This window comes from Mycosarcoma maydis, chromosome 7, assembly GCF_000328475.2.
Source record: "Mycosarcoma maydis chromosome 7, whole genome shotgun sequence".
NCBI classification, from domain to species: Eukaryota; Fungi; Basidiomycota; class Ustilaginomycetes; order Ustilaginales; genus Mycosarcoma; species Mycosarcoma maydis.
Genome location: NC_026484.1, coordinates 462,159 through 486,834, shown reverse-complemented (window position 1 = coordinate 486,834; position 24,676 = coordinate 462,159). Strand labels below are relative to the sequence as shown.

The following is a 24,676-nucleotide window of genomic DNA, read 5'->3' as shown; positions in this document are numbered from 1 at the left end:
TAGAGCGTCCATCTGCAACAGAATCCGATTCACTTTACGATTACGGTTCACGATTGGCTCGCCGCAGTCACAGAGTCGTGAGTCCAATCGTAATCGCGAATCGTGAATGTCGGAGCCGGCATTTGAGCTAAAGGGTGTTTAGGAAGAAATGGCTGTTTTGGCGGAAAAGGCATTTCACAAGCACCGCCTTGCCTTCACGCTTTTCGTCCTTTCCGGAAGCAGGCAGACAGCAATCACTCAACGTTTCGCATGCCTTCATCCTACTGTACGACTTCCATTCTCACAAGTATCGATCGACCTTGATCCTCAGGCGCAGAGCACAAGCATCTTTTCTCTACACACTACGATCGGAAGCAATTGCAAAGCTATCCTACCGTCCAAGTAGGCGTACTTAGATCTACTAAAGTTCTTTGGGAAATCCTGGTCTTGGGCGTCAAGCTGCCCACCAGTATCGACTCGATCTCGTTTCACTGTTGACGAAGGATACGGGCGGATGAAGGCTTCAGGAATGTTCAGAGCTGCAGCTCAGAGCAATCGCTCTGCTGCGTCAAGACGCGGCGGCCCGGCTCAAAGCCTAAAGAGGGCTGCCACAATAGCAAGGACATCTTCGTGCTCTGCTAGTTTGACGGGCCCTTTGTCATCGCAGAACCCGTCATACCACCCAGATTCCACGGCGAGACGACAACAGCATCTCTTCACAGCGGTCCGAATGCTACACCAATCGCATTTTCTCCTTAAAGCACAACAATCTACATCACCATCCACATCTTCCTCTACTTCCCCTGTGTCCGAATCCGACAAATCACGACAACTAGCAACCAAGAATACCTCTTCAACCGAAGTATCCGCACCAAAAGCCAACAAATCACTTGCAGAAAGAGCAAAGGAATTATGGGCGACAGCAAAGTACCTTTTCAAATTCTACTTCAATGGTGTCAAACAGATCTGGGCGAATCGAACGCGAGTCAAGCTAATCCAATCTCGTGTTGCCGATGGCGGAGCAGCCCTCTCACGTGAAGAGTCGCAGTTGATACATACGCATCAAGCAGACATGCGCAAGCTTCCGCTGTTTCTGTTTATCTTGCTCATCTTGGAAGAGGCGTTGCCGTTGGTGGTCATCTGGGCTCCGAGCTTATTGCCTTCAACGTGCATCTTGCCCACCCAGTTGACCAAGATACGCATGGGCGAAGAGGTGAAGCGCGCAGAGGTATTTGCGCAACTCAAGCAGTCCGAGAGCCTCAAGGAACTGCTACCCGTAGTGCAAGAATCCAACGGTGGATTCAAATTGACAGAGCCACATGTTGCATCTGCAGACCTAGTCAAGAAGATCTCAGCCGAAGATCTCGTACGACTGGCCAAGATGTTCGCGCTATCCACGTGGGGAGGTTCAAGTATGGTCCGACGAAGACTGGATACCCACCTGGCGTACTTGCGTACAGATGACCAACTCATGTGCGTCGATGGATTCAGTGCGATTCCACAACATGTCGATGCACTCGCCAAAGCCTGCGGCGAACGAGGCCTGCGATGCACGGGCATCGAACATCGCGAAATGTTCGAGTCATTGCGAACGTGGTTACGCCTAACAACGAGGAATCCAGATACCCGTAGAATGGAGACTAGTTCTTTGGCACTGCTTCCATTGCAGTTATACAACCCAGCCGCCTTGCAGGAGGTCAAGAGCGAAGTCGAGGCCGAATCAGCACGTGGTTTAATCGACAAGACCAAGGACGTTTTGAGAGAGGTTGTGGACGAGGAGAAAAAGGTACTGGATAGAGACGAAAAGTCCAAAATCGAGTCGGAACGTAAACAACAACACCAATAAATCATAGAAGCCGCCACCTTGCCTGCTCTCCCGAGCATGTTCTCTCGTCACCTCTCACCTTTGTTCTTACTCCATCAACATGTAGCAGCTAATTCCACCCTCTCATTCTGATGCGCACTTTGACGTTTCATCGGATTGGTCCAAGTTTCGTGAACCAAGGCAAAACGCTTCGATAGGGACAATAAGGTTTCAAGGCGACAAGGTACAAAGAATTCAAAGACGACGTACCAAAAGGGTGAATTGAGAGCAGAGTGAAGCAGACGGGTCAAAAGCGAAACTGCGAGACATGCGTTGGGAAAAGACATAATACAGATGAGCAGAACGGGAAGGTGCAGGGATATGCTGAGTGTAAGGTCCGTGTGGAAAGAGTGCGAAAGGTCAACGTGCTTGGAGACTCGACATCACATCTCCATGTCACCCATAGGCTCATGGTCGCTAAAACTGCCCACGTCAGACATCTCGTCCTCTTCCTCTTCGTCCTCGTCTTCATCCTGCCCGGCAGCGTTAGCAGCTTCCCTGGTCGCAAAGCGCTGCACGTAATCTTTGACCCTCGCTTCGTATGTCTTTGGCTCGCGCATCAACAGCGCTGCTGCCTCTCCGTTCAACGGATCGGTTGGGTTCGGGTAGCGCAGCAGCTGCGGTAGGAACACTTCGAAAATGTTAATGCAGTCAAACATGGGTGACCATGTTTGATTGATGACGTCCAGACAGACCGAACCGGAGAGCTCATCGATGTTGGGGTGGAAAATCTTGTTCATGAAACCGATTGAGGGCGATTTGTAAGGATACTGATCTGGGAGCTCGACGTGGATCTTCCACACTCCACCAGCAAACGGTGCTAGTCGGTTCAGAAGGAGAGAGAATTTGATGTGAGGTGAGCTGAGGAAGCCAATATGGTGCGATGGTGGGGCAGAAGAGTACCTACTTTCTTGGGGTCCATGGAAGCGGACGTAAAACTCCTGCATGCTATCGTTGATGAGCGTGATCTCGTAGTCCGACATGAGGCTGTTAGGGGAATGATCGTACAAGGCAAGCGAACACACGGTGTGAGTCAACCGGCGCGGGACAATCAGGCGGCCTTGGAGATAGCTGCGCTCAGCTTACAGTTTCATGACGTCGGTCTCGATACGTCGCTTAGGAGAAGTCATTGTGATCTATGTCAAAGCAATCGATCGTACTAGCTGATAGTGTGAAGCCTGTGATGATCAACACACAAAGATGTTGACCTAGGTGGTGGATGTGCCCTGGCTTTACTGGAGGTTGTCCAAGTGCGGGTGTATGCGCCTTGACTGGAGAGACAAGAGCGTTGCTAATTTGATGAACTTTGGATGCGGAGAGGAGAACAAAGACGGTTCGAGTGGATGTGTTGGCTGTGTGGGTGAGAGGGTCAGAGGGTCAAAGGGTGAAAGGATGAAAGGGTGAAAGAGGGTTAGGTCGCTTAGTACCAGCCAGGGTCCGAGCTGAGAGCAGATTCGCTAAGTTAGTCGTGAGTATCATTCGTGATTCAGGATTCACGACTCAAGATTACCAGCAAAACGAGTTGGCCTTAGGGTGCCAGTCACAAGTCTTGAGTGTGCTGCGCTGTCGGTGGAGCCCATTAACCAAAACGGACGTGGATCCACGGTCGTGGGTACGAATTGTAACCCTAACCTGCACAGTGACACGCCAACCCTGCAGTCGCTTCACACGCGAGCCGCTCCGCAACCATTCATGATATTAATGTTAATATTATTTTGTGATTTTTCGAATCGCAATCGCGAATCGTGAGTGGATTGACTTACCGATGCGGTACAATCGTGAATCGGCTCAGTCAGGGTCCGGCTTTCTGTAACTACCAAGGTGCCCCCCCCCAATCTGACACCGAGCCACACCTCTCGCCTTGCAAGATCTCGGCTTCCCTGAGAAGGCCACCACGGCTTGAGACACCTTCATATCACTTTCCTCACTCGTCGGTTGAAGACCCTGATTGCGACACAGAGGTACGATAGGAGCCAACCGGAAAAGAACTAGGCTCTGCGGCTCTCAGCCTAAACATTTTCGAAGTGGAGGTGTCGGACTTTTTCTGGCCTGAAAATTGGATCGCCCTCGCTCGTTTATTATCGCACGATATGCACCCTACGTCACGTGAGTCGCTTTTGGCTGTGGAGCTTCAAGATGCCCAACCATGCAGCTTAACACCAACCCTGGGTAGCTTCATAGTGACATTCATAGCAAGACCACCACCAACTCGATCAGTCCAGCAACGACAGCGCTATCGACAGTCGACATTCGTGCCGCGGACATCATAATACAAGTTTCGGGCAATTCTTCGAGCTCTCCGCACGAGTAAACCGAACAAAGATGGACGCACATGACATTGTTTCCAACATTGCCTTCACGACCTCAGGGTCGCTGGTCGATTGCGTCGACAAAAAGATGCTCGTAGTGCTGCGAGATGGAAAGAAGCTTATTGGTGTGCTCCGTTCCTATGATCAGTTTGGTAGGTAGTCGATGCAGCCTTGCAGAGCAAAGTCTATTTGCAACACTGGCTGACCCTGTCTTCTCATCCCTGTCACAGCCAACCTCGTGTTGCAAGACACTGTAGAACGAGTCTTCGTTGGCAACCGCTACGGAGATGTTGCACGAGGCATCTTTCTCGTTCGAGGAGAAAACGTAGTTCTCATGGGCGAGATTGTAAGTTTGGCAACCGGCGCCGACACATTGTGGTCTTCACTTTGACTTCTCGGTCATCTGACTCGCTGCTTCTCTAACCATGCCTCCACAACAGGATCTGGATGCCGAAGACGAAGTGCCGCCTTCCATCGCAGCACCATTGCCACCATCCGCCTTGCCACAGCTTCTCGCCGCAAAGGAAGCCGAGGCGGAATCCAAGGCAAAGAGCGAAGCCAAGAAGGCCGATATCTTGCGCATAGCTCAAGGTTTCTGCGCCGATAAGAGCGGAGACGGTGACATGTACTAGACCAATCACTCGATACCAGCATCGTTCCTGTGTCATTCAGCCGCCTTCTCGCTTTGGCACTCTTTGTCAGCCCCAGCTAATTTCAATTGTACATTATGCATTGAATCAGTAAACCAGCTTCGCGCGAGTGGTCGGCGCTGAACAAACGCTTTCACAGTCTCAAGGCTCAATCAACAAGACACGCTCTCCGATGCTCGTCCAAATAGCAGATAGTCTTGGCTGAACGGATGTAGGCCAACGGGGGACTGAAACAGCTTCACCTGGACTCAACACATTCTCAAACAGGCGCGTGCATTCTGTTCCTGGCTTTACGAGTCTATTACCGCGACGATGTACAATGTTTGTGCGGGTGTCTGGTAATATCAGACAAAGGTCTGTGCTTCGATACATTTAGTTGTCAGCCATGATCATGTCCCAAGCGATGGGCTTGTACTCGGTAGCGAGCTCCTTCTCGTGGAACCACAGGCCGATCTCCTTGGTGGCTGATTCGTGCGAGTCAGAAGCGTGGATGATGTTGCGGCCTACCGAGACGCAGAAGTCACCACGGATGGAACCGGGAGCGGCATCGAGCGGGTTGGTAGCACCGACGAGGCGACGACCCTGGCGGATCACGTCCTTGCCCTGCCAAACCATGGCGACGACGGGCGTTCCGCTGGTGATGTACTTGACGAGACCACCGTAGAATGGCTTCTTGGCCAAGTCAATGTAGTGCTCCTTGGCGAGCTCCGCGGAGGGAATGACGGTCTTGAGCGCCACCAGCTGATATCCCCTCTTCTCAAAGCGAGAGATGATCTCTCCGACGATCTGGCGAGAGACACCGTCAGGCTTGATCATGACGTAGGATCGCTCGGTAGAAGTACCGAGTTCACCAGCGATGGTCTTTGGGCCCTCGAGGTGGACAGTGGGCGCGGCGAAAGCCGAGTAAGTGAGAGCACCACCGGCGGCGAGCGCGGCAGCACCCATGTAGCGACGAGCAGAGGCAGTGCCAGTGCTGGCAGTCTGAGTCGAGAAGGCACGCACCGAGGCGGCACGGAGAGTAGGGATAGCAGAACGAGCAAACATGTTGACAAGGGTGTGTGATATGAGGGCAAGGAAGTGAAGTTTGTCTCAAACCGACTCGCCCTTGTTTCTTCTGAAATGAACTTAGAAGCTGCATCGATCGATCTTCTTTTCCTTCTCCCAGCTTTTCAAGCACTGACCACGTTCTTGTCATCTCCATATTCACGATTTTGAGTCCAAGTTGTGAGTTGTGCGTCGTCACAGCACGAGGGATCACGGATCACGGATCACGAATTTCTTTTTTGTTGTGTTTGTTAATTTTCCGAGATTTTTTTGGAGAACAACTTCTTCGTTCCATCCCTTTGCAATTCGTGATTCACGCTCACCAACCACTACCATTGACATCATGGAGGAGGCGGATCAACTTTTCCGCGGCTCTGGAAACGATCTCTCGATAGAAGAGCCGATGGATCCTCACAATGTCACCACTCCGACCGCGACATCGAGTCTTCCGACGTCATCTACCACGCATCTACCCCCGGACTCGGAGCTCGTCGCATCTCTACCAGTTTACTTGAGCAAATCACTGCTCGGCGACTCGTCACTCCACGTCTTCCAATATCCTATCTATCCACGAGACAGGCCACTACCTGTTCCTTACTCAGCAGCTGCACGAGGCCTCAAAGTGTCGAGCCGATGGCGACCACGCGCTAATCGTGTGGAGGTTGAACTGCCGCTGGATGTTCGAGAGGAAGTCTACAATGCGGATCGAGGTATCGAGTTTGGAGCGGGAGCCGAAGTGTTGGCTCAAAAACAGGCACGAGCAGATGCTGCGCATGGAGGCTCCACAACAAGCCAAGCTGCCGTATCCAGCAGCAAAAGTCGTATCAAACAAGAGCAGGATCATGAAGCACAGGCGAATCGAGGACCCAAGAAGCTCGAGAAAATCAAGCTGGAGAGCACTCAAGTTCCGAATGCCACTGAATACATGGTGGGCGTCATTCGAGATCAGGCACTCCATCTCACCCGTCTCGAATCCATCGTCCAACTGCGACCTTCGATGAACTACCTCGATGCGCTCGACGAGGCGCGCGAGGCAGAAAAGCGTCGAGATCGCGCTGCCATGGCGGGCGAATTTGACTCGGATGAAGAGGACGAAGACGAACTGATCGAGATGGAAGCACCAGGCGAAGGGTCATCTCGCTCGAAATCGGCCAAAAAGGATGCCAAGAAACCTACGGCGCAAACGCTTAGCGTTGCTCTTCGAACCGACCCGAACGCTAAAAAGGGTGGAGGAATGGGGATCGGCGGTGGAGGCTCGAGTGAAGCACGCGACATGCTCATGGCAGCACAGCGAGAAGCAGATGCCGAACGCTGGATCGATCTAGAATGGAGGGACGAAGGCTCTCATGAGGCGCAACAGGTATTTGATACACAGCTGTTTGCTAGTAGCAAAACTGCTTTGACTTGTCATACCAAGCCCCGAGATTATCTCTTACATGCCCTTCCCTGATTCCTGCCTTGATCATCTGCATCTTCTTCCAATTCATTCATCTTCACTTTTCAGCATTTTGTAATTGTACACTAGCATCCTATACATTCACGATTCACTCGCAAAGGCATGCGATTTGCCACCAGTATTCGGGATTGCCGCCACTGCTGTTCTGCATCATCTGAGCTTCTATAACCGGTTCTGTGTTCTTTCGCGAATCGTGAATGATGCAGTGGCCTAACATTTTAAAATAATCACTACGTTTGTGACCTACGATTCGTAATTCGTAAGTGCCGCGAGCCCTTTTCACGCTGTATATCCTTTTTTGCTCAATCGAAGTGGAGCAGCTTCTCACGTCTTTCTCTGGGAATCGAGCGCTTGAGCCAGCATGCGGAGAACAGGCTCGAGCCGCGGTATGCGTGAGAGCACACAAGCTGGAGCTGCGGGGCAAACAAGCAGAAACACAACTGTTCTCATCATTCGGCTTCCTCATCTCTTCCTACCTCATCCCACGACTTATTTATCGGAGGCTGATAGGGACAATCACGTCCAGCAAGGATATCAATCGTCATGGACGACGTTTCGGCCTCCCCGACGTCCGGCAAGACCCGAGCGTCGCTATTTAGCAACTCGCTCTTCCCGTCCTCTTCTCCGTCCCCATCTAGGCGACGACTTTCCTCCTCATCCTCAAATCTTGGTACACCATCCTCCGAGATGTCGTCCTCGCGATCAGGGCTGTTCCAGCAGACATCTATGGCATTGCAGTCGTTTGCCATCGAGTCGGTGATTGCCGCTTCTGCGGCACCTCCTCGACTGCCCATAGCGCAGAATAAGGAACCACTCTCTTTACCGACAACGACGAAAAACTTTCGAGGTTTTGTACAGAAATCCGGTCCTATGTTCTGGTTTCAAGACGGTGTCGAAGCAACACTGCTATGGCAGGACAAGAGTTGGACGCTCATGTGGATGGCTATCTGGGCAGTAGTATCGATCTATCCTTGGCTCCTACTGTTGGCCCCCAGTACAATTCTATCGGTGATTCTGATCATGACGCATCGCGCCAGATATCAAGACACAATGACGCCGAGCATCCGTATGGAAGTACCCAATTTGCCCGCTTCTAAATCTCCCAAGTCCACCGCCTCCACAGCGGCCGCATCGCCCGCCGAGGTGCTATCCTATTCTACCACCTTCCCCACCAGCACGGGCGAAGGTATTGTCCAGCCACCACTCACTCCCAATCCACCACACGAGGGAACGCTCAAATACTATGAGAATCTGCGCGACATCCAAAACATGATGAAGATGATCATCGACGGATACGATTTGCTGGTCCCCACCGTGCCCTATCTCAACTGGTCTAGCTACAGTCGAAGTTTGCACATCCTCCAGCTGAGTCTACTGACTACGGTGCTCATGTTCTTCATTGCTCCCTACATCCCATATCGTGCAGTGATGTTGATTGCGGGCGAAGGAGCGTTTATCCTCAATCATCCGTGGACAAAACCCGCATTGGAAGGTTTGGCGAAGCGTATCGATACGAGCAGAGAGGGTCGCAAGTTGATCAAGATTGCCAAGGAAGGTGGACACAGAGTAAGGGAGTGGATCGAGCAGGATCGATTGGACGACTATGTGTGGGAGAGGGGATGGAGGAACGTCGAGATGTTTGAAAACGAGCGATTTGTAGGGAGCAAGAGGGCGGCTAGTTCGAGCGGGGTTGTGGGCGGTTGGAGTGCACATAACTTGAGAATGGGAGAGAGATTGCCTTGGACAAAGGGCCCAGATGGTTGGAGCAGTGAGGAAGTCGAAGTTCTGCCCGGTCATCAGATCGACATCAGGTGAGTCAATCCATATCTGCATCCCGGACACAATGCCCGTACTGGACAGAAGAGCCTCGAGAGCTGACCTCGATTTCTTCTCATTTTACTCTCTATGCATCACCTGCCATTTCAATAGCAGGCAAGTTGCGATGAAACTCGAACCGGGCTGGGAGTGGATTCCCGGCGACGAGTGGAGGATCGATTGGGGTGGAAGTTGGTCTGCCGTCGGAACGGATGATCAGGGGTACGTGTATACGGACGCGAGTTGGCAGAAGCCTGCAAGCTATGCTTACGGTCATGGTGGCGGTGTCCCCGATTATCCGCCTTCTATCTTTGACGTTCAGCAGCAGCAGGCTGATGGAGAAGATGAAGAGACCTTGCTGGATCATCAGGACGAAGAGTCGGATGTCAGGAGTACGTTGCCTCCGTTGAGTGCTGGAGTGGTGGACCACGATCCCAAAATGAAGGCCGAGACCAGGAGGAGAAGGTGGTTGAGAAGAGCAGTGAGGAGTGCTGCTTGAAAAGCATTCGCTCATTTTCATCATTGTCTGCGTACCATTGACCAGCGATTATCACATATCACCCCACAATCTGAGAGGGGGGGAAATGCTATTGCGTGCGGCTCTCCTAAGCATGCTTGTGAAAGCAAACCTGGCTGATTTCAAGTGCTGTTCTGTGCCAAAGCATACAGTCCCTGAACAGCCCTCCTGAAAAACGTAATGTTGTAATCGATCAGCCCAGTCTGTGTAGCATGTACACCCGACTGGATCAGCGCTAGCAGCGCGAGCCTGTGATTCAATTGCCAGAAGCATAACGAACGGTCTGGCTGGAGACGCGTAACGGAGCTTGCCCATTTTTGAGTGACTGATGATCTTGTCGATGTGTTGGCGCTTGGACTTTCGGCAGGTTTGGCCGTTGTGTCTTTCGATATCCTCCCAAGCAGGAATCGGCGAGCAGAAGAGGGTGAGGTGGAGAGTTGAAATGCTGAACTGGAGGCTGCCGCCGAAGGCGTCACCGCATGCGATGTAGAAGTGGCAGCATCGGATTGAACACCTGCATACAGCCCAGCGAACTTGCCCAAAAATCCAGCGTAGTCAAACGCCAGATCAAATGAAGCCGCATCAAAAGGTGCCGAGTCCGTTCCAATGAACGTCTTCGTCGGTAGATCGAACAAGAAGGCACTATCAAACCAACACGTGGAGCAGATCGAATCGCACAACTGCTCCATCGACTCGGCCAGCGAGAGCTTGCGTCGAAGCGGTGTTACAGATGCTTCTGGTCGAGTCGGTTTATCTCCATTCACCGTCGATCCTGCATCTGCAGCAGCACCAATAACCGAGGAAGTGGTATCCGCATCCAGCGGTTCTTCAGGTTTCACTTTGTGCGCCAGACTCTGTTGCAATTGGCTGATAGCCACAAAGACGCTAGTGTCGTAAATTGACGTCGCGTGACAGTGCAGCCTCACCTCCTGGTCCAGATTGATCTGCCCCGGTTCAGGTGCTATATCTGACCGATATCCTCCGGCTGAGAAGCTGGAAAATTCAGAAGCACTGGCATCGTACCCGCCACCACCGGAGCTACTGTTCCCACCCGCAGCTGGCGACCTTGAAAAGCTGACATCTTTGCTCTTACTCCGACTCCTGTCTTTCGCCTTCTTGCTTTGCGCTTCCTTCACGAGGAGAGGTTCAGGATAAGACCACGGTTGAGCGATGAAGCTCGGGCTGCTATCTACCAGATCGTCGAGAACTTTGCCCTGGATTGTGGAAAGCGTGTCTTGACGATAATCGTTCGAATAGCCGTCGATCTTGTGCACAAAGACATGGAACTCGATCGTTTGGTTTTCGGCAAAAGCGGATAAGATGATGGTGTGCAATTTGGATAGAGCTTCGTAATAGTCGTCCTGAGAATCTATCACAAAGACGATAGCCGAGACTTCGGTCCACGCTAGCATCTCCGGTGTAACAGCCACACCCACTACTCCTGCTGCTATACCTGCCGCAGATGTCGTAATGGAGCCGGATGCGACATTGCCACCAGCAACGTTATGTGCATGAGTGGGATTGTTTCGAGCCGGAACGGGAGGTGGTAAACCGACACGTGCGCCAGTAGCAGATGAGAGAGGGATGCCCTTTTCCAATCGAACGTCACCCAAGAGAACACGACTGGGGGTATCAATGATGCGGATGGGTAAGAAACTGTCCGACAAGATGAAATTCGGCTTGGTAGTAGACTCGAGGAACACAGTGTCGTCCGGATGAAGCTCGTTGTAGACAACATTGAGGATGGAGCTCTTGCCGGATCTTCGCAACCCGATGACGGGTACTTGTAACCTTTTCGATTCCATGCTTGGATTCAGACTGGACTGACAGTGACGCGATGCCAATGAAGTGACTGATTGACGATAAAGGGTTGGTGATGATAACAAGTCAAGCGAGTAATGACTGGTGTGGCCCGTCCACTTGTGCCGTGTGGTAAAGCTGAGTGCGTGTTGAATTCGTGCTTTTGTGAGTCACGAGTAACGTTGTCGCCCATTCGTGGTTCTGCTCACCCAACTCCACATAACGTTAGTCGTGAGTGCGGATTTCGGGTTGCGGTGCCAGAAATCTTCAGTTTTGTCTAACACCTTTTTGGGCCGTTCACGGTTCTTCTTGTTCCTTCTTCTCATCCCTGAATCCGCCCTTTAGCACGTACACAACAATCACTGGTACACAATGCATGGCTCTAAGGCATAGACGCTGTTAATACGAAAACTAAACGGAAAAGGATCAGCTTCCTGAGCAAGTCTGATCGCTTCGGTACCTTGGCCCACCATGTCGCCCAAAAAGGCAACCGTCGACAAGAGCACCACCATCCGTGCTGCTTCTCGAAACAAGCAGCGCTCGCAACCTAAAATTGCCTCCAGCCCATTTGGCTCCTCGGCCAACGCATCGCTTGCCTCGTCACTATCGTCTCTGTTTTCACCGCAGCCGCATGGCAAAGATGCTGCTCTCGCCTCGTTGCTCGCTTCGAGCTCGAAACCACCGGTGAAGCTTGGGCAGGCATCCGGATTGGCTGCCTTTGGGTCATTCTCGCAGCCGCAAACACAAGCATTGGATACCTCTGTAGGAAGGAATCTGGATGATCGACTGAAGGAAAAGCGGAAAGATGTGCAGAGCAAGACAAGTAACGCTTCTGGTCCTGCTAATTACCAAAAGGATGGCGCAAAGCAGGAGCCAACACCTTCGAGCAGCACACATGCTCAACCCGAAATTCCTCCTTCGCCACCAAAGGATCGAATGCAAAAACATGCGAAAGCCTCGATCGCAGCCGTTCCTAGGATTCCAGCCAACCGAAAACCAGTCTTCCGGCCTGTGCTCGCCAGCTCCACCGCGGTGAGCTGGCCCGAAATGCCTGTAGCTGGATCCAAGGTGGTGCTTCATACCCTGTTGGAGATTCTTGCTGAGTCGGATGTCGAGCCCATACTTTTCAGAGATCTGGGCAGGAGGTCACGACGGTCTTCCAAGACGGCTGATTCGACCAGCGTCGAGAAGATGCATGTCGATGGTGAAGCGGAGCACGTTGCATCAGTCCAGGTATTAGCCGGGATTAACAGCATCACACGTGCTATCGAGGGTGACATTGCTTACGACTTGGCACATCTCCAAAGCGAAGCCTCAGCGTCAAAGTCGAAGGAAGAGTCGTTGCTGACCAGCGTTCGAGTCGTGTTCGTTTGTCGACACGACCTACCTCAACCAGCGTTGGTCGCGCACCTACCCATGTTGGTCACAGCTAGGAATGCCGTGCTGCATGCTTGTGGACCTGATCAAGACCTGGTTGCGCGGGGAGTGTTGCTCTTCGCCCTTCCCTCGGGGTCCGAACGTCTTCTCGCTGACGCACTCAACCTACGACGTGCGTCCATAATCGCACTGACCCGCGCATTCTCAACCCACCATCTCATGCATCTCCTCTCTGTAATCCAGCGAGAAACCGACTCTCTATGCTGCTTGAGAGCAAACTGGTTAGAAACTGCCATTCTTTCCGCCACATATACCGCATCTCCGTCATTATTGCTACAACAGCCACCTTCCATCAAACTGTTACGCACCTCCCAACCGGCAGATCTCAACGCGTGCAAAGCTGCAAAAAGAACCCGCCGCAAGGAAAGGTCGAGCAGCTGGAAGAAGAAAAAGATGGCGGCACTGCAACAGGTGAAAAGCCTGAAAGCTGATTTGGCGCGCTGCAAAGCGAGACAACCGAAAGCCAATAAGGCAAAGCTAAGAGAGAAGCATGTCTCAGGCTAACACCTCGAGCAATATTGATACCCGCCATGTGTGGCTCAGATTCAATCGCAGAATGCTTTTCGGCACCGCTGACGTCTCATTCGGAATCACCACAAATGTCAAGTCAGCACCAACACTGTGGGAGAAAGACAAAGCGATGTTGGGTTGACGAAGCGCTATCTACAGTCCGAGATCTGCTGCAAACCCTAAGCTTGAAGCGTGGCGATTGAAGCAGAAATGTAGAGGGGGAGAAACAGAAATGAAAATAGCGAGGTAATGAGGGTTCTCGTATGGGCGCCGAGCACGGAGCACGAACGTGGGAGCGTGGGGGCGTGGAGCACAAAGGGCTGGCGCGTATGTTAATTCTCGGCATCCTGGAACTCATCTTCGTCAACATCATTGTGAGCGACGTCATCGACTTTCTCCGTGGATGCACCTTCGTAGCCCACCAATCCGTATTCACCATTGAGAGCCTTTCTGCCTTCCTCGGTGAGCTTTGGTCGTCCATCCGAGATGTCGGCATCAAAGAAGCGCGGAATGAAAGTCTCGTTTTTCCTCTTACGCTCGGCAGCTGCGTTCCTCTGCTTTTGCTCGATATCTTGCTTGTGTTTGGTTGCCTCGCTATATTTTTTGGCCAAAATCGCCTGGGTGACAGGCTCCCAGATCCTTCGGCTCTCCATATCTTCCTGCGCTGATAGTGGCCGTACAGATTTCGAGATGGGGTCGACATCGTTGACGTTGAGCAGCAGACGTGGCTCCTTGTCCCCCTTCTTTTTGTACGTGATCCTACCCTTCCAGCATCCTTCAATTGTGAATAACACCTTGTCCTGGGGCACTTGCTTGACGCTCGTGTACTCGTCCGGGTCATCGTTCGGACCATAGGCATAGATGACTCCTTCTAACGCGTACTTGGCCTTGGTGATCCAGCTTTCGTCCTTGTACTCGATCACAGCTCGCAATCGTGTGCCATCGTCGCCTTCGGGCTTATCTCTCTTACCACCTCGGCATGTGACGTACAAATTATCGCAGATGGCCACCCACAAGCTGCCTCGCAGCAGTCCATTGATGGATGCGCTTGGATGCGTGATCTGGTACTCTTCGCCAGAAGCGCCGCACTTGGCCTTATCGGTAAGGCGCAAAAAGATACCCTGGTTCTGCTCGCCGGGGAATACCTTGACGCTGGTGCCGGTAAACTTGGCACCGAGCTGGTCGACACCGTAGAGTTGCACACCGGCATCCTTGGCCTCGCAAAAGAAGGAAGAGACAGGAGGGTGGTGGCTGACCTGTTCGGTCAAGAAGCAGAGACGTTGTTTGCTGGCCGGCTGAGAGATTGTGCCAAAGACCGAGGCATTGTCACTGGTGGGCGTATTGTCGAGATCGTCGCTAGCATCTGCAGATGTGGCAGAAGCGGCCGACGTTTGTGTCTCGGAAGCTTCTTTGACGGTGCTCTTCTTGCGACCAAGCAGCTTGGAGAGACCCTTCTTGGGGATGCTGGCAGAGTTGGAGGTGTCTAAGCTGACACCTTTGATGGAGGTGGGTCGCGACTTGTTGTCTTGTGCTTGGACCAGAGGCGAGGGAGGAGCACTGCCCTTTTTGGCTGTGAGCGTAGGTGTGCGAGCTTGGTTGGCGACGAGAGGCAATGGCTCAGGTTTATCGGTGGACAGCGCCTGAACAGGGAGGACCTGCGAGTCTATGAACTTGACGGGTTCAAAATCCCAGTGACAGCGAAAATGTTCTCCCAGAATCGAGTTGTATGGCTTGCAAATCTTGCCTTTGACATACTTGAGCTCTTTGGTGAATGTGAAGCGGAGCACGGCGAGCATGCGATCGAGCGGATCATCGAGGTCGGCCACTAGAGTGAACAAATCGCCGCGGTCGAGGTAATTCCAGTATTCGAGGTTGGGAACGGGTTCCAAAAGGTTGGCAGGAAGCGAGATGCGGATGGCAGCAATGTCTTTGACGCCAACCATGCGCTTGAGGATGCCCATAAGCGTCTTGAGCTTGCCAGAGTCGCTCTGGTCCTTGTCAGAAGCAGCCCCGAGTTCCTCTTCATCCGTCATCTGGACCGCCTCGGGTGCGGCAGCGATCTCGTCTGCCGAAGCATCTTTGTCGCTCGTGGCAACGGCCGGGGTGTCTGTTGCTGCCGACATGCTGAAGCCTGCTGTAGAAGGACCGCCGCTTTGCAAGCAAAAAAAACCCCGATACGATAGAGATGCGAGAGGCTGAAGATGAAGGCGGATTGTTTGACGTGTTTCTGAGATTCAGCTACGTTTAAGATGGAGGCTTGTTCTGAACAATGAGCGCCCTTGAAGCAAACGCCAAACTGACGCGAGGTGTCGTGCTTCGAATGAGCCGGCTGGACGACAAAAGTGCAGAGAAAGGGTGACGCTAGAAGGGGTGAGCAAGTGTGTGTCAAAGCAGTCGTTTGGGCCGAAAGAAGCAAAGACAAGAGGATCTCCAGGATCGCTGACGTTAACGGTGTTGAGGGAGGACGTCGACGCTGGACGAGGTGTGGACAGTAGTAGCAGCTCGACTTTGAGATTGGCTAAGTTATGCACGGTTTTGGGCAGTGACGCTGAAGGGACGTGATAAATGCACAGCGCTAAACACCAAGGACACAGGCCAACGGATCTGTGAATGTTGAAAACGTGACAGCACGCAGCAGCCGTTGCGGCAGCTGCGGCAGCTGCACCAGTAGCTGCACCTGTAGTTGGCAATCACAATCACGAATCACGAATTTCACGATTACCGCTGAGGGGCTTGGTAGCCTTGGCGCTAAAAAAAGTGACGTTAGACTCTATCCTTTGGGCGAACGTGGGGTTCATCGTGCAGGCAGACACGGTTCAGTTCCCTCCCGCCCGGCACAACTTGCTGGCTTTTCAACCAACGCGAAAACCGAAGCATCTACACGAAAAATCGGGAGATCGGGAACCAGGTTGCGGAGAAGAAGAGGAAAAGTAGAAAGTCATGCTATCATTCCTGAGAAGCCGTCAAATGATGCTGCTGTTGCTGCTGCTGCTGCTTCTGACGCCGCCTCATAGACAAGGGCCCGGCATATAGACCAGGGTGAACAGTGGCTACGTTCCTCTCCGTGTCGGTCACGCTCACCTAGCTTGGTACGCTTGCTCAGTATGATCTGCAGCCATCGCGATCCAATAGCTTGTTCTGGCAGTAGCCACTTTGTAGCCGAGCTCTGAAACTCGGTTGCATAGCCACCTTGGAACAAAGCGGTCTCCCAGCCTTGGAGATATCAAAGTTCTCGGCCTATGAGCCATCAGTAGGGACTCGAGCTGCCTCATTCTTCGCAATATAGCTTTGCTGCGGTCCGGTAGCATTCACGGCTGCGTAGAAATGATGTCGCGTGCTGACACTTTAGCGCGTCCTGCTGTCTAAACACGAATCAGGGGTGAGGAATGGCGTTTACGATGTCCGAATAGAGGATTACCACTCCTGTTCAGCAGATGTTGTCTTCTTGCGCAAAGTGACATCTTCATGTATAGTGCATTTTCTCCAAAAAGATGCGAGCCTTTTGGCTCTGTTGTTACTTCGATACACTTCGTGGTCGTGGTAGTCAGCCGATTAGGCATACCGAAAAGAAAAATGCTTCAGCGTGATGGACGTAAGGGCAAGATTGCTTCGTACTGATGCCAAGATTGAGTGTGAGTGCAGGCTGTGACTAATTCTGGACATGTTATTCAACCTTATCCAGCTCCAGATCGGCGTAAACGCTCTCAGTGGGCGTCTGCCAGGCGTGCTTGGCTTCGTCAAAGAGTTCCTTGAAGGCAAATCGAAGTTTCTCGCGTCGCTCCATGGCACTGACAACATTTTCGCTTAGCTGGGGTCGTACGGGTCCGTTGTATGGCACACCTCCAGGCTGAGGCGTACCGCTTGCAGAGGACACGCCATTGGCACCGTGCGATTGCGACAGGTTCAAATCGTCGTGGTAGCTGTGACCGCCCTTCTTGCGCTTGCTCAGACTCGCTTTGATCTGACGGAGTCGCTTGGTCCAGCCAATCTCGATCTCCTTTTCAACCGAATTGAGGCAGTTGAGATAATCCTGATACGCCATTCGGTCCTTAGCGATGCCAAATAGCCGGCCCTTGCGCAACTCATTAATCTTCTGTTGACGAGCTAACTCGCGCTGCACCATCCTCAACGTAGTCGAGATGTCATCGTCGGCCCTTGTCGACCAGTCGAAATTTTCGTCAGCGCCGAGCACTTCGATCGCCTTGAGTTCCTTGGCAATTCGCTCTTCAAATGTTGCCATGTCCTGGTCCAGCACCGCTCCCTCAAACTCCAAATCTGGCTCGCCATCCGCGTCGTCCTCGTCAGCGTCGTCCTCGTCTGGTTTGGCATGCCCATTCAGGTTGGCAAGCAGCGAGGGGGGCAGTGCCGACACAGGATTCGTTCCGGCGCCGGAAGCCGTCAAGTCGGGATCCTCGACCGCAGCGGTGGTGTCGCCGTTGTACGAAGGTAACAGCGATGCCACAAGTCGTTCAGCCAGAGGTCCGCTGCGAGCATCGACCACGGCCGGCGATTCCAGGCCCAGATGTTGATTCGACATTTGTTTGACCCTGAACGAGGGCGGAGGAGGGATCTCAAGCTCAGCACGTGCGGCATGCTTGCCAGCGCCGTCCGCTGAGCCGTTCCTTGCCGCCGCGAGTGTGCTCACATCCAGTGGAAGCCCGGTTCCAGCACCCAGGCTGATAGACGGCGAGCGGGAGATGGTGGTGAGCGGATTATTATAGGCATCGACCGAGCCAATGGCAAGCAGAGCTTCCTCTTCCTCCCACACTTCCTTGTAGTGACGTCCGAGTGGCGGCATCTGAAATGGTTCATGGTCGTCCGACTTGCTTGAGAGCCAAGCGAGGTCGTCCTCGGTTAGCGTCTTGAAGAATGCGTCGGCATAGTTGTAGAATGTGTTGATGGGCGTCTGTTGCAAGTCACGCCCTCCCCTCCTGCCAGTGGTAGCCTCTTTAACCATGCTTTGGCCGGGACCGACAAGACCTGGTGTTCCTGGCCCGACACTTTCACGCTCCAGCAGACGATCACGTTCGCGTTCCTTTTCCTTCCAGTCCTTGTTGGCAAAGTCTTCCATGACCTCGCTTGGCTTGGTAGGATACGCTCGGGGTTTGCGCGATTTTTCCAAGACCGGCATGAAAGTAGCTGGCGTGCGAGCGGGCAGCTCCCATCCTGGCGCGGGTTGGTAGATGACCGGGGGTACGATGACCGGCTGAGCGAGAGGCGTAGATGGAAGTGGAGACGGTGATGGCAAGACGCTATTCCGCCTGGTGGAGATTTGCATCGTGTCAGATGCCTTTCGGGGAAAACCAGGCGGTGTCTGAGCTGCTCCTGTGCTACCAGTTGCTGTATTTGCCTTGAGACGCATTCCAATCGAGGGGATTTTGGGCGTCGATGTACCACCGGACGATGTTCCCGCCGCAGTGGCCGCCGCAGCTGCCGAGTGGGCCGCTGCCGAGGAAGCGGATGAACCGACGTGTTTGGAGGTCGAAGCAGCGCTGAGTAGAACACCGGCCTCAAATTCCGAGCCGGACTCGTCATCGTGTGAGTCAGCCCCAGTGCCCCTACGTTTGCGCTTCTTGTTCTTCAGATATGTACGTCCTGGCCGACTGGGCATTGAGTCCTCATCTAGATCCCATTCCGGGTCGGTCGAAGCGATGCTTTCATCGTCTCCAGCGACGTCGCGGCTGTTTGCTTGTGCCGCTTTGCTTCGTGGATTCGCTTTGTTGCCGGCACCCGCTAGCTTGATGGGAGGGCGTGAGTCCGAATATAGAGCAGAAGAGATGATGGGAGTGCTGTCATTGTCCCTCTCGCGCTTGATTTTGGCCTTGTTCTTGGATGCAAGAGCACTTGCTGCACTTCCAATAGCCGAGCTGTTCAGGTTGGAGCTAAATAAGGAAGGCGCCGGTGAGGCAAAAGACCGTTCGCGTGCCTTTGGATTCTTGGACGATGAGGCCGAGGGCGTTGTCTGGCGGGTTGAGTCCGAGTAGAGGTTAAGAGCGGCACTGGAAAGACCAGAGAGGCCAGGCGGACTGAATAGATCGTTCGGAGCCGAGAAGAAGATAGGTCTGTTAGGATCTGTAGAGCGAGCTTCAAGGCGTGATAGGCGAGCGGCTGACTCTGTTTTGATCCTGCTCAGGTGTTTCGCGAGCGCCGAGAGCTCGTCAAGAGAAGGTATTGAGTCGTTCGGCGAGATGTTGGAGAGCTGTGCTGGGAGAAATTGGCGATAGAAAGGCGCGTTGCTGCCGGTGCGAGAGGTGGGTGTGTAGTTTGAGGAGGAGCTCGCATCTCTGGACGCCCTCGAGAGCGCCGTGTTAAAGTCTTTGCCTCCCATGATGGTCGAGTGTCCTGGCCTCGAGAGGTGAATTCGGAAGAGAAAAGCGTGACAAGTCTCTGGACGTGATCACATCAAGTGACGAATTTCGCGTCATGAAATGGCAAAAGGTAACGGTGCGATCGGCGACAACGGGGTTTTGAGAGAAAGACGAATAAAAACGAGTCGGGTGTAAGTGGCCAAGCTGTAGTGGGCGTCAGCTTCCAAGAGAACTGCAGCAGTACCTGCGATAAGACAGCGTGCAGGATTCTGATACGGTCGACGCCCACCGAGATGATTAGTGCGAAGCAGGCTGAGGGTAGTGAAAGTGACGCAGAAGGGTTATGGACAAGTCGCCGATGAAGATGAAAGGTAAATACAACATGCATACCTAGCTTGGACGTGACGCGGTTAGCCGATGCAAAGACCCTCTGCCCTTTGTCGGCCGTGATACGTTTTAACACGATTCGTGATTGTCTCTAAGCTACGACCAACTGGTCTAACACTTTCCATAATTCAATTCACGATTCCTTGTACACGATTCGTGATTCGTGATTTACGTGAGCCATGAAAAACAATCACGATTCGTGATTCACGATTGGATGGATTCACAATATTACGCGTTTTTCGTGATTGATAAGAAGGATTTTGTATTTCACCATCGTGAATATTCACGATTCGACGCACGCACGGGCTTTGGGCTGTGTGTGGCTGGCAGTTGGGAGTGTGAGCGAAAAAGGAGGCAGAACATGGCAGAACCAGGCGAGTTGGCTGCGTTTGTCGAGTCGGGCAGTTTGGCCGGCTATTGACAGATTTACTCACGACTACTTACTCTGTGCTCTGACGAACTGGTCGTGGGTGTGAGTTGTTCGATTTACGTCGCCTCGTTCACAGTTGCGTGTTCATTCTGTTGGTGCTGCTCGTCAAAGCAAGCGCGAATCATCGCGTCAATTCGTTGACCGTTTAACCATTCTTACATACTTCTGTCCACCATCTCTACACCCTTTCGATACTTACACCAGCATTCGTGTACTTTGTTGGCACCGTATAAAACACCTTGCGCTTCTCCGTCGCCTTCGCATTCGCACATTGGACACGCTTGGCCAGTTGACAGCAGAAACACGAGAGTCTTTGCACATCCATCGCTCGCCAGGCCACTACAACTACGTCCATCCATTTCCCCTTCCACTTTGCGGAGACTAGCATCGCATCCTCGAGCTAGCTCTCTCGGTGCGTGTTACTGAGTATTCACATCGATTCCAAGACTTGCACCTCGACGGCATTCGCCACGACAACCGCATCTTTCAATACTCGACATTCCAGCCTCACTGATAGAGATCCTCTGCCAGTATGGAGGCAGACGAGCAGCTATTTCCCATCGCCATCTTGATCGATGAGCTGAAATCCGATGATGTCACGCTGCGCTTGAATGCCATCCACCGCATCTCCACGATCGCGCTCGCGCTCGGACCTGAGCGCGCTCGTGACGAACTTATCCCTTTCCTCCAGGATTCGCTCGACGATGAAGACGAGGTCCTGCTCGCTCTGGCGCAAGAGCTTGGCTCCGGTTTCGTAGAGTACTTGGGAGGTCCACCATATGCGCACCTCTTGCTCGGCCCTCTCGAGAATCTTGCTGCAGTAGAGGAGAGCGTAGTTCGCGAAAAGGTGAGTAAAACCAGTAGTCCTCAGAACTAGAGCCTAAGGGGCTGTCGCAGTTTGTGGGGCGTCGCAATCTGATGAGCTCTGACCTGTCCTTCGTCTCACTGTGGCTACATGGCTCTGCTGTATTCGCCCCTTTGATACTGACGTCTGTCTTGCTGACCTTGCTTTGTGATATGACAGGCAGCCGAATCGATTGTCAAGATCGCCGAAGTTCTGTCTGAAGCTCAGATTGAAGAGCACTACATTCCTCTCTTGAAGCGACTTTCTGGCGGTGACTGGTTCACATCTCGAACCAGCTCCACCTCGCTCTTTTCTGCAGTCTACCCTAAAGCCAAGCCCACGACACAAGAAGAGCTTCGCAAGATGTTCACTGCCCTCTGCAACGACGATACCCCCATGGTCCGACGGGCTGCCGCCCGCGATCTCGGTCCTTTCGCCAAAAACCTCTCCAAGGAACTGGTGGTTTCGGACATCATCCCACTCTACCGAAAACTTTCCTCGGATGACCAGGACTCAGTGCGTCTGCTCACCGTGCAGGACTTAATCGCCATCGCGGAGTCGCTTAACCACGATGAGTCCAAGAACTACCTGCTGCCTTCCATCCGCAGCGCTGTCCAGGACAAGAGCTGGAGGGTACGATACATGGTTGCGGATCACTTTGTCAAGCTGGCTTCTGCTGTAGGGGAAGATGTGGTACGAGACGAGCTTGTCATGGCGTTCGTCCACCTGCTCAAGGACAACGAAGCCGAAGTGCGAACAGCGGGTGCTGGCCAAATTCCCGGCTTTGCCAAGCTCGTTGATCAAGACATTATCCTCGCGCGTCTCATGCCCTGTGTTCGCGATCTCGCGGGCGATAACTCTCAGCACGTTCGTGCCGCGCTGGGCATGCAGATCTCCGGCATGGCTCCCTTGCTTGGCAAGGAGGCTACGATCGAGCACCTGTTGCCCTTGTTCCTCCAGCTGCTCAAGGATGAGTTCCCAGATGTGCGTCTCAATATCATCTCCAAGTTGGAGCAGGTCAACGAGGTGATCGGCATCGACCTTCTCTCGCAGTCGTTGCTCCCGGCCATCGTCGAGCTGGCAGAGGACAAGCAGTGGCGCGTTCGACAGGCCATCATCGAGTACATTCCCTTGCTGGCCAACCAGCTCGGTGTGCAATTCTTCGACGAGCAGTTGAGCAACCTTTGCATGTCGTGGCTTGGTGACACCGTGTTCAGCATTCGCGAGGCGGCCACGGTCAACCTCAAAAAGTTGACGGACGTCTTTGGCGTAGCATGGGCAAGACAGACCATCATCCCCAAGGTGCTTCAGATGGGCACACACCCGAACTACCTTTACCGCATGACTACGATCTTTGCCATCACCACGATGGCACCTTCCCTCGACACACCCGCCATCACAGGGGATGTGCTCGAGACGGTGCTGCCCATGGTGAGCGATCCCATTCCCAACATTCGCTTCAACGTGGCCAAGGCGTTCGAAGTGCTTTCCAGTGTGTTAGTCAAGACGCCCGAGGGGAACGAGGTGATCAAGAGCAAGATCTCTCCAGCTCTGGAAAAGTTGAAGGAGGATTCGGATGCCGATGTGAGGTTCTTTGCTCAGAAGGCACTCGATGCTGAGTCGTAAGGATGGTCGAGTGAAAAAAGATGTTGAAATCGAAGGAATCTTCAGTCTGCTTGTTCACCTCATACACGTCCCGATTGTGTTCTCACCAGATTTGTCAAATCGTATCCGATTTTGCAAAGGCTGCGGCGGTACTAGTTGATGCTTGTGGGATCTTGATCGTGTGTGAAGGCCAAGCGAGTGTCAACCGTTATATCAGTATGATTTAAACGGTCATTTTCTCAACCTCCTTTATGGTGCCTTTTTTTAAAAATAGCCAATCACTAAGATGGGATCTAAATCCTGCACATCAAAACGGATACACAGACACGGCCATTTCACAGTGTCAAATAGCAGAGGAAGCTTCGTCGAGTGTAAAATTCGAAACGGTGCCAACGAAAGGTAGCCATCGACAAACTTTAGGCGTTCTGAATCTGCTCGATGTACTGAGCAGAGTCTCCTTCGTCTGTGCAGAGACCAGTGAACATGACAGAGAAAAGAAAAGGTGAATAATTTGTTCAAGGAGGCGAACAAGATGGTTCTGTAGACGAGGGAACTCACCTTCGTGCTTCTTCAGAATCTATGAATAGGCCATGTCCAACAGCGTCAATACGCGACAGGGTGGAAAGACGGGTTAGAATTTGGTCCAGAAAATGGATTGTGAAACGGAGGAGATGATGGGCTACTACGTACCTCGAGAAGAGCATCAACGTAAGCCTGCTGAGCATCCTCCTTGGACATGCCCTGGTTCTTGTTCCAGGCGTCCCACTTGTACTTGCCAGCCAAGTCTGACACCATCACAGGGCAAGAAATCGCAAACGAAGAGCGTATCAGCCTATGATCCCAACTCTGAGAGTACGAAACAGGATGAAGTTGAAAGGAACATACCGAACATGCCGGGCCTCTTGGAGGTGACATCACCGACGGTGGCCTGCTTGTAGCTGGATTCGTACCACACCCATACCAGAAAAAGAAAGGTTGCCCGCAGTCAGTAAAATGGTAAGCAGAGGTGGAAGAAGTAGGTGTTAGATGCTTACAGGCCGTAGAATGTGAGCTGATCATCCTGCGTAGGTTGGACGGGCCCATCCTTGGGGAGCGAACCGACGATGGACACAGCCTTGTTGAATTTGGCTTCGGCAGACATGGTTGACTTTGTATAACGATGAGAGTGGGACAGGATGTGGGATGTGGTGTTGAAGAGATAGAAATGTGAGCGGGAATGTGATAAATGCCAGAGTGGATCTACTCTCGATCGAGTGTATCAAAATGGCAAAGCTGGACAGTGCGCATGACGTTTCCTGATGTTTTCACGCATGTCATGCCAAAATACAAAAAAAGGCTGCCCCCAGAAAGCACAAATCGTGATTGCGCTATGCGACCCAACACTAACGACTCACGACTCTCAACGATGCGGCTTGTCGATCCGCGCCAAACGGTGAGCAGAGGGCATACAGCTAACGTTAGAGACGCGATTAGACGACCCTTTCGAAGTCGATTAGCTCATCCTAAAATGGGTCCTTTGCTAGTCTTTCTCGCACGGCGCCGAGCAAATGTATTCTGGAGGTCCGTTACCATTGACACCTGGGAGGAAGACGTTGAAATGAGTGACGAAGGCGAAATGATCGAAATGAATGTGGAATGGTTCAAGTCCAAGCATCGATTTCACTCGCACGAATCAACTTCGATCACCAGTTTCGCGACGGTGGTAATTTTGCTCCGATTCA

General features: G+C 52.7%; 12 protein-coding genes across 12 annotated transcripts; 6 read left to right on the top strand and 6 right to left on the bottom strand.

The window, feature by feature from the left end:
• Positions 1-493: 493 nt before the first annotated feature.
• UMAG_10338 (uncharacterized protein) lies at positions 494-1,825 on the top strand (the record flags this gene model as incomplete). Its single annotated transcript, XM_011391193.1, has 1 exon — positions 494-1,825. One exon carries the CDS (start codon positions 494-496, stop codon positions 1,823-1,825), a length of 1,332 nt encoding a protein of 443 aa, XP_011389495.1.
• Positions 1,826-2,226: 401 nt separating this feature from the next.
• Positions 2,227-2,973, bottom strand: UMAG_10337 (putative E2 ubiquitin-conjugating protein; the record flags this gene model as incomplete). The annotated part of the gene is made up of 3 exons (XM_011391192.1): positions 2,227-2,663; positions 2,751-2,830; positions 2,930-2,973. 3 exons carry the CDS (start codon positions 2,971-2,973, stop codon positions 2,227-2,229), a joined length of 561 nt encoding a protein of 186 aa, XP_011389494.1.
• Positions 2,974-4,165: 1,192 nt separating this feature from the next.
• On the top strand, positions 4,166-4,784 carry UMAG_02968 (uncharacterized protein; the record flags this gene model as incomplete). The annotated part of the gene is made up of 3 exons (XM_011391064.1): positions 4,166-4,304; positions 4,383-4,498; positions 4,593-4,784. The coding sequence occupies 3 exons, from the start codon at positions 4,166-4,168 to the stop codon at positions 4,782-4,784; spliced, it is 447 nt and encodes a 148-aa protein (XP_011389366.1).
• Positions 4,785-5,174: 390 nt separating this feature from the next.
• Positions 5,175-5,846, bottom strand: UMAG_02967 (putative nucleoside diphosphate kinase; the record flags this gene model as incomplete). Its single annotated transcript, XM_011391063.1, has 1 exon — positions 5,175-5,846. One exon carries the CDS (start codon positions 5,844-5,846, stop codon positions 5,175-5,177), a length of 672 nt encoding a protein of 223 aa, XP_011389365.1.
• A 343-nt stretch (positions 5,847-6,189) lies between these two features.
• Positions 6,190-7,296, top strand: UMAG_02966 (uncharacterized protein; the record flags this gene model as incomplete). Its single annotated transcript, XM_011391062.1, has 1 exon — positions 6,190-7,296. One exon carries the CDS (start codon positions 6,190-6,192, stop codon positions 7,294-7,296), a length of 1,107 nt encoding a protein of 368 aa, XP_011389364.1.
• Positions 7,297-7,845: 549 nt separating this feature from the next.
• Positions 7,846-9,616, top strand: UMAG_10336 (uncharacterized protein; the record flags this gene model as incomplete). Its single annotated transcript, XM_011391191.1, has 2 exons — positions 7,846-9,113; positions 9,232-9,616. The coding sequence occupies 2 exons, from the start codon at positions 7,846-7,848 to the stop codon at positions 9,614-9,616; spliced, it is 1,653 nt and encodes a 550-aa protein (XP_011389493.1).
• Positions 9,617-9,756: 140 nt separating this feature from the next.
• UMAG_12201 (uncharacterized protein) lies at positions 9,757-11,439 on the bottom strand (the record flags this gene model as incomplete). Its single annotated transcript, XM_011391278.1, has 1 exon — positions 9,757-11,439. One exon carries the CDS (start codon positions 11,437-11,439, stop codon positions 9,757-9,759), a length of 1,683 nt encoding a protein of 560 aa, XP_011389580.1.
• Positions 11,440-11,905: 466 nt separating this feature from the next.
• UMAG_10335 (uncharacterized protein) lies at positions 11,906-13,375 on the top strand (the record flags this gene model as incomplete). Its single annotated transcript, XM_011391190.1, has 1 exon — positions 11,906-13,375. One exon carries the CDS (start codon positions 11,906-11,908, stop codon positions 13,373-13,375), a length of 1,470 nt encoding a protein of 489 aa, XP_011389492.1.
• A 338-nt stretch (positions 13,376-13,713) lies between these two features.
• UMAG_02962 (uncharacterized protein) lies at positions 13,714-15,504 on the bottom strand (the record flags this gene model as incomplete). The annotated part of the gene is made up of 1 exon (XM_011391061.1): positions 13,714-15,504. The coding sequence occupies one exon, from the start codon at positions 15,502-15,504 to the stop codon at positions 13,714-13,716; it is 1,791 nt and encodes a 596-aa protein (XP_011389363.1).
• Positions 15,505-17,045: 1,541 nt separating this feature from the next.
• Positions 17,046-19,709, bottom strand: UMAG_02961 (uncharacterized protein; the record flags this gene model as incomplete). Its single annotated transcript, XM_011391060.1, has 1 exon — positions 17,046-19,709. The coding sequence occupies one exon, from the start codon at positions 19,707-19,709 to the stop codon at positions 17,046-17,048; it is 2,664 nt and encodes an 887-aa protein (XP_011389362.1).
• A 1,329-nt stretch (positions 19,710-21,038) lies between these two features.
• Positions 21,039-22,976, top strand: UMAG_02960 (putative ser/thr protein phosphatase 2A regulatory subunit A; the record flags this gene model as incomplete). The annotated part of the gene is made up of 2 exons (XM_011391059.1): positions 21,039-21,353; positions 21,531-22,976. 2 exons carry the CDS (start codon positions 21,039-21,041, stop codon positions 22,974-22,976), a joined length of 1,761 nt encoding a protein of 586 aa, XP_011389361.1.
• Positions 22,977-23,371: 395 nt separating this feature from the next.
• UMAG_02959 (uncharacterized protein) lies at positions 23,372-24,096 on the bottom strand (the record flags this gene model as incomplete). Its single annotated transcript, XM_011391058.1, has 5 exons — positions 23,372-23,418; positions 23,514-23,532; positions 23,646-23,740; positions 23,841-23,893; positions 23,990-24,096. The coding sequence occupies 5 exons, from the start codon at positions 24,094-24,096 to the stop codon at positions 23,372-23,374; spliced, it is 321 nt and encodes a 106-aa protein (XP_011389360.1).
• Between the last annotated feature and the right edge of the window lie 580 nt (positions 24,097-24,676).